Below are 12,610 nucleotides of genomic sequence, written 5' to 3'. Positions count from 1 at the left end.
TTTACTGCATCAGCCCTGGTTCACCTTACCAAAATGCTACACTGCTCATTTATCTAAATTAAGCTCCATCTGCCACTCCTCGGCCCATTGGCCCACCTGATCAAGACCCTATATTGAACACCAGTTATCAGCGCAATTCACAAAATATTCATTTTTTGGCTTGGATGATAGATGCCACTGATCCAGTCATGTTGATTTTAATAAAGCACCACAAGAAGATCTATTGACAGCACTTTTTTTACAACATACATTATCTGTATCTGACAAACCTTTCAACAGATTTGCGCTCCCATTTATCACATGTTGGATTTCATTTAGTTAATTTAAACAAAGGTGCTTAAATCTCTAATTTAAAGCAAAGAGGCAATACCAACCGAACAATAAATCATTTCTTATAAATCTCTCCAGTAGCTTTGAGGCTACTGCTCATTAATCAAGTAATACATCAATGCCATAACATCTCCTCTGCTAAGAAGAATAAGACATTTAATTTTTATTTTAAACTTTTATTTAGGGGATACTTCTTGACCTAACCATTTGTCCTGAATTTAAGAATGTTTGATTTTCACAACTTGTTTCAAATATCTTGAACTCTACACTGCACGATTAATTCTTGTAAATATTAGGATGAAGTAGTTTACTGCATAGTACACTGAACCATTTAAATTGTGAGATGAATTGATGTTTTTCTGTACACCAGTTGACAAAAAAACACATGAAAAATAAGTCTTGATTTTAATTTGAAATTTTGACAAGATGGGATCTTTTAAAGAAAACAACACAAGCTATTGCAATGTCTGCTGAAGCTTAACTTACTAGGCAGCATGGTTTTTAACAGGTTTGCAATCTTACATAAAAATCATAGCAATTCAAATTAAATGAAAAGATGATATTGTTTTACAGTAGTATTTTAAAAATTGCTTGAATAGGTGCCAAGGATGCAAAGTTTTCATATATTGAAATATGACAGGAGATCAAAATTATTACAGAGTTGTTTGTCTAATGATGCAAAGCAATAAAGCTGTAAACATTAAATGGTGAATCGATTAAATGGATTAAAGGGTCTAGGCCCGAAACGTCAGCTTTTGTGCTCCTGAGATGCTGCTTGGCCTGCTGTGTTCATCCAGCCTCACATTTTATTAACGTTAAATGGTGACTTTGCTTCCACCTAATGGTGCACCTGTAGTAAACAAAATGGTAGCAGAAACATGCCTGTCCCCAAATCTTAATCACCATTAGTTGTCTGCCTCTGCATTTTGTGAGGTACCACTACATATTAAAAGAGGTAAATAACACTTCAGTTTCAAGTATGCCCTTTAGCATTTCCGTCAGTTTTAAGTCAGAGATACAGGAACTTGTTCATGCTGTGGCCATTTAAAAAAAGGTATTTGTTTTAGTATAAAACCCTTCAAGTCATCAGGACACTACAGATGGTTGCTAGTCAATAAAGTACTTAAAACAGAAGATTTGCGCACAGCAAGCTTCCAGACACCACAGTGAAACAAATGAACAGGTAATTTGTTTTAGGGGTTGATTGAGGGGAGACATTGCCCTGGATACTTGGGAGAACCCACCTGCTCTTCTTTAAGAGAATACTTTACTTGTCCATCCGAAAGCGGAGACAGGCTTTGGTTTGCAATCTCTTCTGAAAAGGAAGCATTTTATGGGCACACAAGTGTGCAATATGCACGTGTTCATTCCCAGCTGGCAGTGGCCAGCAAGTCTGAAGTATAGATGTTCAGTATATATGCCTGGAATTGGCATCAGTGCCTCAGCAAATGCAAATGAGGCACCCAGAGTCTTCCACCAACACCCTGAATGCAGGCAGTAATGAATCGCTTGCCTTCAGGGTAACTAGGTTTTCATTTGGCTAAACCAGTGATCCTTAGAGCGACCTTCACCAATGTGTTAGAAATATAAAAATAAACAAAGATCTAATTGTGGAGCTGGGAGAAGCAGGAATGGCCATCCAGCCACACACTAATGTTGGAGAAATTAGCCAGCCCTCAATCCTCCCACCCCCCACCATCTCAAAATTATTCAGCAGATACTGTTTTGAGGATTTTGCATTAGAAGCACATTTTACAAAGTGAGTATAATAGAAAAAAGAAAGATAAAATATAAACATATTTGCTTTCAATAACAAGGCAATTGGAAGGTGAGAAAATTTTTGTATCAAGTATAATAAAAAAAGGTAAATTGTGGGATATTAGGCTTTTCTGTTGCAGAAATCATTTTAATCAAAATTATCAGCACGGAAAGTTTCACCCACGATTTTTCTTTCGGTGACCTTGGAAATAACTGCTTTTAATAAACATTGCAGATGTATAAGAAGCCAATTTGATTGAATATACTCAAAATGAAGTCAATTAAATTATTTTGCAAAGTGGAAACCACATATCACTCTGACACAGCAAATCTGTAAATGCTAGACGTTAGGAACCTGCAAAAATGACAGGATTTTCTTTGTAGACACATTCTAAGTACATTAGAAAAACAACATGCCAAACACCTGGAGCACTGAAAGAAACAGAATAGTAAGCCATTCAGCAGGACAAAGCCTTTACTGAATATTGAGTTAGAGTGTGGGTTTGAATTAAACGTATTCGACAATTGAAAATACTCAGTACACAATTGCTTGTGTGATTTGCTGCTTTTGTTGAATTTAGAAATGTGAGCAGGAGTAGGTCATTCGGTCCCTTAAACCTGCTGTGCTATTCAGTAAGATGGTGACTGTCACCTTCACTCTACTTTCCTGCCCTCCCCCTTACCCTCACATAGCCTTGGATTTTCTTATTGATCAGAAATCTGTCCAGTTCACTCTTGAATACACTCCATGATCCAACTTCCGCTGTGGGCTCTGGGATATTGAATTCCGTACATAAATGACCGTCTCAGAGAAGAATTCCTCCTGTACCTACAATAAATAGCGGAAACCCTACTTTTAAACATAGCCTCTCGATTCCCCCCCGATTGGCAGTGTCAGCAATGGGGAACGATACGCTCTCCAAGCTCCCAGGTACTTCAAACCTTCAGCATATTCCTTTCCTTTACAGAGAATGGGACCCCACATATGAATGCCGGCAGCTTTTTGTAAATGAGCCAGACTTTGCAAGTCTGACAGCGTTTGTGGAGAGAAAGCTGAGTTAATGTTTTGAGTCCGGTGGCGCTTTCGCAGAATTAGAGAATCCGATGAAGACTCACAAGATTCAAAACTTTAACCATGCTTTCTTGCTGTAGATGCTGCCAGACCTGCTGTTTTTTGCCAGCAATTTCTGGTTTAGTTTCAGATCTCCAGCATTTGCAATTTTTTGGTGTATTTTCACATTAGAAGCTTGACTGACTATCTTAAAGTTATGCCAATAGCCAATTTAAGAGATTATTGTCTTGATAACAGATTCTCACAAGCTCTGATGACACTGATTAAGCTAAATTTCCAATAATCATGTTTTCTGTCTCCCCCCTCCCTTAAAACAGACTTGTTAAGGGACTGGTTCAAACACATATTCCCCTCTCCTCCCTTGTCCGCCTTCCACAGGGACCAGGCCCTCTGGGACACCCTTGTCTACTCTTCCTTCACTCCCAAGAGTCCCCCACAACCCACAGCACCTTCCCCTGCAACTGCCAACTGTGTAACACCTGCCCATTTAATTCCTCCCTCCCCAGTGTCCAAGGGCCCAAACAGACTTTCCAGGTGAAGCAACACTTCACCTGCATTTCCCAGAATCTAGTCGAATGCATTCACTGCTCACAATGTGGACTCCTTTATACTGGGGAAACAAAGCATAAACTGGGTAACCACTTCGCAAAACACCTACTTTCAGCTTGCAAAAAAGACCTTGAGCTTTCTGTTGCCTGCCACTTTAACACACCACTCTGCTCCCTAGCCAACATCTCTGTCTCTAGCTTGCTGCAGTGCTCTAGTGAAGCTCAGCACAAGCTGAAAGAACAACACTTCACTTTCTGCATGGGGACACTGCAGCCCTCTGGACTCAATACCGCGTTCAATAATTTTAGGGCCTGAACTGTCCATGTCCGAGCCCATCAGTTCCGAGGAAGGGTAATCAGTCCTGAAAATACAAACTTTGATTTCCCATCACAGATGCTGCCAGACCTGCTGAGCTTTTCCAGAAACTTTGTTTTTGTTTCTGATTTACAGCATCCGCAGTTCTTTCGGTTTTCATTAGGGAACAATCGTGGAACAGTGGTAGTATTCCTACCCTTAAGCCAGGAGGCCTGGGTTCAAGTTGCACCTGCTCCAGACATGCATAATAACATCTCTGAACAGGTTGATTAGTAAATTTGGTTAAAAAAATAGAAAAAAGGGAAAAAAAAACATAAACTCTGGAGCCCTCTTGTGGGGCAGTGGTAGTGTCCCTACCCATGGGCCAAGTAGCCTAGATCCAAGACCTACCTGCTCCAGAGATATGTAATAACATCACTGAACAAGTTGATTAGAAAATAGTTTTAAAAAGAAGCAAACTTGTTAGGGCCCTCTTTGGGCACCATGGCAGTGTTCCCACCCCTGGACTTGGAGGGCTGGATTCAAGTCCCACTTGCTCCAGAGATGTTTAATAGCAATTTTTGAACAGATTGATTAGAAAAATAGGTTACATTAAAAACAAAGCACCTGTTACATTTGCAGTCTTCTAATTAACCACAATATTCCCAAAATCTTGGTAATTTTAGAAGATTACAACCATCCACAATCTCTGCTGTCAATTTTTTTTTAAAGCACAAGAATGTTTACTGTGAGGCGTAAGGAATGTATTGTCAATTTCTCCCCCTTTAACATGTCGCCATGAGACAGGGGACTCAGTCAATCAACCTATTCCTGAGAGATAGAAAGAATTGCAGTTGCTGGAGTCAGAGATAACACAGCATAGAGTGGGAATAAAATAACAGGCCAGGCAGCATCAGAGGAGCTTGAAAGTTGACTTTTTGGGTCGGAAACCTTCTTCAGAAAAGGGGGAAGGGGGAAGGGAGCTCTGAAATAAATAGAGAGAGTGGGGTGGGGCTGGGGAAGGTCAGTGGGATGGTGATAGGTGAGTGCACATAGGAAGTGTGGGGATTGGTCAGTGAGGTGGGAAGAGCAGACAGTTGGGAAAAAAAGATGGACTGAGTTGCATATCCAAAAATTTTTGGTACGTCCTTGTCAATCTCCACAGCACCCTCTTCAGTCACTTTATCCTTTTCCTTATACATCAACCAGAATGGTATGAGGTATTCTAAATGCACTTTAATCAAGATCTGATTTTGCATCGAGATTTAGCATAACTTTTCTACTTTTCAATTCTCTTCCACTCGAAATAAAGTGTGCTGCTTGTTTTTTTTTATATCAGGCATTTTTAACTGCTGTGGCACTTTACAGCGATTGAGTCTGTCTGTTTTATGCTGTCTTAAGTAACTATACGCATTGATTGTTAATTTAAAATATTAGAATGTCTGAAGATGTCTTTCCAAAGAGTTATTTAAAAGGATTCATTAATTAATTAAAGTGCTCGTTAATTATCAAAAATATGTAATGTTCAGACACAGCATGTTCAGGGTGCTGATGTGCTCTTGTGCAACACAACAAAGCAAACAGCAGTGAAAGACTGAGACCAAGCTTTGCACCATTAGACAGAGGACATGCATTGTGGCAATACAGAGAATTCCAAGTTCCAGCCCTGAACAGTGCTTTACTGGTTGTTGCCCCTGCAAGAGTGGGAACAGACTGTAGTTCAGGTTCCCAGAAGCAGCAGGCCTTTTGTTTGTTTCCAATTCATTCATGGAATGTGGGCTTCTTTGCCTGTCCATTCCCTAGTTTCCTGTGAGATGCTGGCGGTGAGCTGCCATCTTGAACTACAGCAATCCATTTGGTGTAGGTACACCAACAGTGTCGTCAGGGAGGCAAGTCCCGGATTTTAACCCAGTGACAGTGGTCAGAATTGTGAGCGTCTTGGAGCAGGTAAACTTCCCTTGTCCTTTTGAATAGTAGCGACCATGGATTTGGAAGGTGCTACCGAAGGAATAGTGGTAAGTTCCTGTAGTGTACACTACTGCTGGACAAATGAGCTAATACTTGCTGGTGGTGGAGGGAGAGAATATTTGTGGATGTGGTGCCAATCAAGGAGACTGTTGTTTCTTGGATGGTGTCAAGTTTCTTGAGTGCTTTTAGAACTGCACTCTTTCAAGAGTGTGAGGAATATTCCATCATACCCCTGAATTGTGCCTTGATAATGGCTTTGATAGGGAGTTGATTTGGGGAGTCAAGAGGTAAGATACTCACTGCAGGATTCCAAGCCTCTGACCTGGTCTTTGATCCACTGTATTTATATGCCTCATCCAGTTCTGTTACTGTCTAATTTTAACTGCCAAGTTCTCTTGTCCGAGATGGCCATACCTGGCACTTGTACAGCCTGAATATTACCTGCAACTAATCAGTCCAACTCTGGATATTGTCCAGGTCTTGCTGCATTTGGACATTGACTGCTTCAGTATCTGAGGAGTCATGAATAGTGCTGAACTTTATGAAATTATTGGATAAACATCCCCATTTCTGATCTTATGATAGAGGGCAGGTCATTGATGAAGCAACTGAAGATTGTTGGCCTAGGTCACTACCCTGAGGAACTGCTAAAGAGATGTCCTCGAGCTGAGATATTTGGACTCAAGCCATCACAAGCATCTTCATTTGTGACTGGTATGACTCCAACTAGTGGAGAGTTTGCCCTCTAATTCCTATTCATTCTGCTTTTGATCACATTCTTAGATGTCATAGTCAGTCAAATATTGCCTAGATGTCAAGAACAGCCGTGCTAATCTCACCTCTAGGGTTCCGATCTTCTTTGAACCTGAGCTTTATGATGTCAGGAGCTGGATGGCCCTTGTGGACCCCAGCATCACTGAGCAGGCTATTGCTGAGCAGTCGCTGCTTGGTAGCATCATTGATGACCTCTTCCATCACTTTGCTAATGATATACACTTGAGTTTAGGAGGATGAGAGGGGATCTGATTGAGACGTATAAGATTATTAAGGGATTGGACAATCTGGAGGCAGGAAGCATGTTTCTGCTGATGGGGGGGTCCAGAACCAGAGGACACAGTTTAAAAATAAGGAGTAGGCCATTTGGAACAGAGTTGAGGAGAAAGTTCTTCACCCAGAGAGTGGTGGATACATGGAATGATCTGCCCCAGAAGGCAGTGGAGGTCAGGTCTCTGGATAGTTTCAAGAAAGAGATGGATAGAGCTCTTAAAGATAGTGGAATCAAGGGTTATGGGGATAAGGCAGGAACAGGGTATTGATTGTGGATGATGGGCCATGAACATAATGAATGGTGGTGCTGGTTCGAAGGGCCGAATGGCCTACTCGTGCACCTATTGTCTATTGACCAAGAGTGGACTGATGGGATGCTACGCGGTTGGATTAGACTTTTCTTTTATTATTGTGTACCGAACACTTGTGAACAATATTCCATTTGGTTGGATAGATGCTAGTGTTGTGGTTGTAACAGAACAGACTGGCTTTGGGTGCAACAAGTTCTGGAGCACATGTATTCTGTATATTTATGGAATGTTGTAGGGCCCATAGCCTTTTCAGCACTCTGTGTCTACAACAGTTTCTTGATATCACATGGAGTGAATCCAATTGAATGAAGACTGTCATCTGTGATACTGGGGACCTCTGGACAAGACTGAGATGAATCATTCACTCATTTCTCGAAAACCATCCTTCTCTGACAGAGGTATAGAATACAAAATTAGGGATATAATAATTAAACCGTCTAAGGCAGATGAAACCACAACTGGAGTATTGTGTGCAGTTCTGGTCACCACATTGCAGGAAGGATGTAATTGCTTGGAGAGAGGGCAGAGAAGATTTATTAGAATGCTGTCAGGACTGGAGAATTGTAGTTACCAGCAGAGATAGGAGGGATTAGGCATTTTTTCCTTGGAACAGAGAAATCCGAGGGGTGACACGACTGAGGTATACAAAATTGTGAGGTGGGGGGTCGATAGAATAGACAGGAGGAACCTGTTTCCCTTGGCAGACAGTTCAAAAACCCCAGGCATCATAGATTCAAACTTAGGATAAACGCTTATACACAGAGGGTGGTGGGTGTCTGGAATCCACTGCTGAGTTGGTGGTGGAGGCAGAGACCCTAAACTCGTTTAAAATGTATCCGAATCTGCTCCTTGAGTTTTGTAAGCTACAGGACTAAGGACAAGCAGGAAGATGGGATTAGAAAAGCCATCTGGGTGTTTTCAGGTCAGCATGGACATGATGGGCCAGATGGCCCCCGTCTGTACTGTATCACTTTGGTGGCTCTATGGCTCCATTAGATCCACTGGTGTGGATAGGAAAGGGCAAGGCATCACATGTAGGTGTATGAGTTAACACTTTTTTTATTCATTCATAGGATGAAGACGTAGCTAGCCAGGCAACATTTATTGCCCAGCCCTAATTGCCCAGAGGGCAGTTAAGAGTCAACCACATTGCTGTGGGTCTGGTGTCATACGTAGGCCAGGCAGTTTCCTCCCCTAAAAGACATAAGATGGGTTTTTTTTCAACAATCAACAATGGATTCATTGTCATCATTAGATTCTTAATTCCAGATATTTATTGAATTCAAATTCCACTATTTGCCATGACAGGATTTGAACCCAGGACCGCAGAACATTTTCTGGGTCTCTGGATTAGCAGTCCAGCAATAATACCACTTCACCATATTTTAGGAGCTGGCATTGGGCTAGCATAAAGACTAAAAGGTCCATGGGCATGACTTGGGGCAAGAGAATATCAGGCCCCGGAGTTGGTTACACTAGTGTCACTGTAGCTATGAGGGGATGTGAGAGTAGATAGAGGAGGTACTGGACCAGACCATACCATCTAAAAACATGTTATGAAGGTAGCCTAGTCCTTGATTTTTTTGTTTTATTTTAAAGGTAAAAGTAAAGTGTTAAGTTCTAGATGCAATTTGATTAGTCAAACTACTCGATGTTAAGCGAAACACAATTTATTCAAACACTACATTTAAAATACAACAAAAGAAAAAAGCAACTTGGAATAACTTAGCTCTATTGGTAAAGTCAACAGAATAATAGATTGTTTTACGGCTGAACAGGAACTGTTCCAATATAGTAACATCCCATAAACACACTTGGCAAAAGGCAAATTCAGAAAACATATTGTCTCACATGCAATTCTAGCAGCCCAGCTGGGACAACATCAAGAGAAATCTCAGGCAGAGTGTAGCATGGGAGCTGTACTACAGCTACAGACTCAGCAATAACTGCTACTGAAAAACTAAGAAACTAAAGATCCTAGTTCTGTGAGAGCTTCAACACACCCATTTAAGCTGCATCAATTGGTCCAACATTTTTAAAAAAACACAACGCTTAGCAAGCTGTTTACTTTGTTGACTTTTCAAACAGACAGATCAGTACCTCGGTCTTACAACGTCACTTTAAAAAATATAAAATAAACCTTGTAAAGCCGCTATAATGTCACAAGGGGCACCGGTTAGCATGAAGCATGTGTGAACAATTCGGGTGGTTATAATGCATTGGTTGATACAGGTTTGATGGAATGAAGCATGCAGTTGGGAGCGAGAGGATGAGAACAGAAGAGATATCTCATATTTTATCTTTATATTTAAACATTGAACATGGCACTTGTTTTTGGCACATAGCTGGTATTTTTCCCAGACCAGCTCAGCAAGGTTAACATCCTTCACTCTTCCCAGATCGGCTAGTTAATTCTCAGTCTAGTCCATCCCCAAAGCCTGACAAAAAACAAGATTTGTGGGCGGACACGTTCGAAGGTTGATTGTAGGGTCTGGGTTTCTACCACCTCTACATACCTGATCCAGCAATGGAAATCAGAACCTGAGCTTTCCCAATGCAGTCTGTTTGAACCATTACACCTGAACTGGGTCTTATAAAAGTATGGAATGATCAAGCGTACCTCAAACATTTTGTGAATAAGTCTTCAGATTTAGATTTCCATTGATTTACTTATTGAGTCAAATTTTTACGATGTTGCTTTAATAATTGCTCCTAATTCAAAATGTTAATTGCATAAAGAAGCAGTAAATTGCACATGCGTGTACTGAAAACTATTATCTGTGCTTTTTAAATTGAAAAGGTGTTCTACATTGTTGAAGAAGGAAGGTGAAGCATCAATATAGATGGTACACTAACCTATACCAATGAAGGCTGCTTCATATCCATCTCGTTTCAACGTGTCCAGAGTCATTCCTTCAATTCCCAAACCCTTGCCAAAGACAACCTAACAGGATCATAAAACAGAAATGATTAGGTTCTTTTGCATTCATTACACTAGTATACTTTTAAATAAAGAAACAGACCCTCAAATATATAAACCTCAAATAAAGTCAAAAAATTGTGAATGCTGGAAATCAACATAAATATAGAGAATGCTGGAGAAACTCAGCAGGTCTGGCAGCATCTGTGGAGAGCGAAATGCAATTAATATTTTCAGTCCGGTATGAATCTTCTTCAGACCAACTGAGTGTATCCAGTATTCTCTATCTAAGTTAAGAGATAATGAGATGTAGAGCTGGATGAACACAGCAGGCCAAGCAGCTTCAGAGGAGCAGGAAGGCTGACGTTTCAGGTCTAGACCCTTGTTCAGAAATAGGGGAGGAGTAGGGGGGTTCTGAAATAAATGGGGGGGGAGGCAGATAGAAGATGGATGAAGGAAAAGATAGGTGGAGAGGGGTCAGATAGGTCAAAGAGGCTGGGATGGAACCAGTAAAAGTGAGTGTAGGTAGGGAATTAGGGAGTCGATGGGTCATTCCAGGGAGGACAGACAGGTCAAGGGGGTGGGATGAGGTTAGTAGGTAGGAGATGGGGGTGGGGCTTGAGAGAGAGGAGGAGATACATGGGAGGAAGGACAGGTTAGGGAGGCGAGGACAGGCTGGACTGGCTTTGGGATGCAGTAGGGGGACGGGGGATTTTGAAGCTTGTGAAGTCCACATTGATACCATAGGGTTCCCAAGCGGAATATGAGGTGCTGCTCCTGCAAACATCAGCTGGCATCGCTGTGGCACTGCAGGAGGCCCGGAATGGACATGTTGTCTGAGGAATGTGAGGGGGAGTTGAAATGGTTGGCAACTGGGAGGTGCAGTTGTTTCGTGCGAACTGAGCATAGGTGTTCCACGAAGCAGTCCCCAAGCCTCTGCTTGGATTTCCCGAAGTAGAGGAGACCACAACGGGAACTGTGGATAGAGTATACCACATTGCAGATGTGCAGGTGAACATCTGCTTGATATGGAAAGTCTTCTTGGGGCCTGGGCTGGGGGTGAGGGAGAAGGTATACGGGCAGGTGTAGCATTTCCTGTGGTTGCAAGGAAAAGTGCCGGGTGTGGTGAGGCTGGAAAGGAGTGTGGAGTGGACAAGGGATTCCGGGGGAGAGTGGTCCCTCCGGAAAGCAGATAAGGATGGGGAGGGAAAAATGGTCTTTGGTGGTGGGGTTGGATTTTTTCCGGCGGTTGGTGGGGTGGTACGTGAGGACAAGGGGGAATTATGTTTTGGTTGTTATTGCGGGGATGGTGTGTGAGGGATGAGTTGCAGGAAATGTAGGAGACACAGTCGAGGGCATTCTTGACTACTGTGGGGGGTATGTTGTGGCCCTTGAAAAATGAGGACATCTGAGATGTAAGGGAGTGGAATGCCTCATCCAGGGCAGATGCAGTGGAAGCAAAGGAATTGGGAATAGGGGATGGCATTTTTGCAGTAAGGGGTGTGGAGGAGGTGTATTCTAGGTAGCTGTGGGAGTCGGTGGGCTTGAAATGGATATCAATTTCCAGGTGATGGCCAGAGATGGAAACAGAGAGGCCCAGGATGGAGAGAGAGGCATTAGAGATGGTCCAGATGAACTTAAGGTAGGGGTGGAGGGTGTTGGCAAAGTGGATGAACTGTTCAATCTCCTTGTGGGAGCACAAGCCGGCGCCGATACAGTCATAGAACATAGAACATAGAATATTACAGCACAGTACAGGCCCTTCGGCCCTCGATGTTGTGCCGACCTGTCATACCGATCTCAAGCCCATCTAACCTACACTATTCCATGTACGTCCATATGCTTGTCCAATGACGACTTAAATGTACTTAAAGTTGGCGAATCTACTACCGTTGCAGGCAAAGCGTTCCATTCCCTTACTACTCTGAGTAAAGAAACTACCTCTGACATCTGTCCTATATCTTTCACCCCTCAATTTAAAGCTATGCCCCCTCATGCTCGCCGTCACCATCCTAGGAAAAAGGCTCTCCCTATCCACCCTATCTAACCCTCTGATTATTTTTCATCAATGTATTGGACGAAGTGCCACGATGTAAACATTGAGGCTCCAAGATCGGATGAGAGGTTTGTAATTCCATGACGAGTACCTCATATTGTGCCTTCCCAAAGCTGAGCCGTCACTCACAAAGACATGTGAGTGTAGACACATAACGGAGTCCCATCCATTTACTTGGATGTGTGCATATGTTCAAAACCTTCAACACCATCTCATACATAGCAGCCTGCTTGACTGGTACCTGATCTACCATCTTCAATACTCCCTCCAACTGATGCACTGACAACAGGAATGTGCTAATGATA

General features: G+C 42.3%; 1 protein-coding gene across 5 annotated transcripts in view; it reads right to left on the bottom strand.

Moving 5' to 3' along the window:
- The window catches only part of dpyda.1 (dihydropyrimidine dehydrogenase a, tandem duplicate 1), an 837,290-nt gene that overhangs the window by 408,347 nt on the left and 416,333 nt on the right, over positions 1–12,610 (bottom strand). For all 5 annotated transcript variants that reach the window (XM_059648043.1, XM_059648046.1, XM_059648045.1 and 2 more), the window contains one exon: positions 10,186–10,273. In XM_059648043.1, the coding sequence (XP_059504026.1) occupies positions 10,186–10,273 (88 nt within the window). The remainder of the gene's footprint in view (positions 1–10,185; positions 10,274–12,610) is intronic.

The sequence above is a fragment of the Stegostoma tigrinum genome, chromosome 8 (genome assembly GCF_030684315.1).
Source record: "Stegostoma tigrinum isolate sSteTig4 chromosome 8, sSteTig4.hap1, whole genome shotgun sequence".
In the NCBI taxonomy this organism is placed as follows: domain Eukaryota; kingdom Metazoa; phylum Chordata; class Chondrichthyes; order Orectolobiformes; family Stegostomatidae; genus Stegostoma; species Stegostoma tigrinum.
The sequence above is the reverse complement of the archived record's forward strand: the minus strand, read 5'-3'. Positions and strand labels throughout refer to the sequence as shown.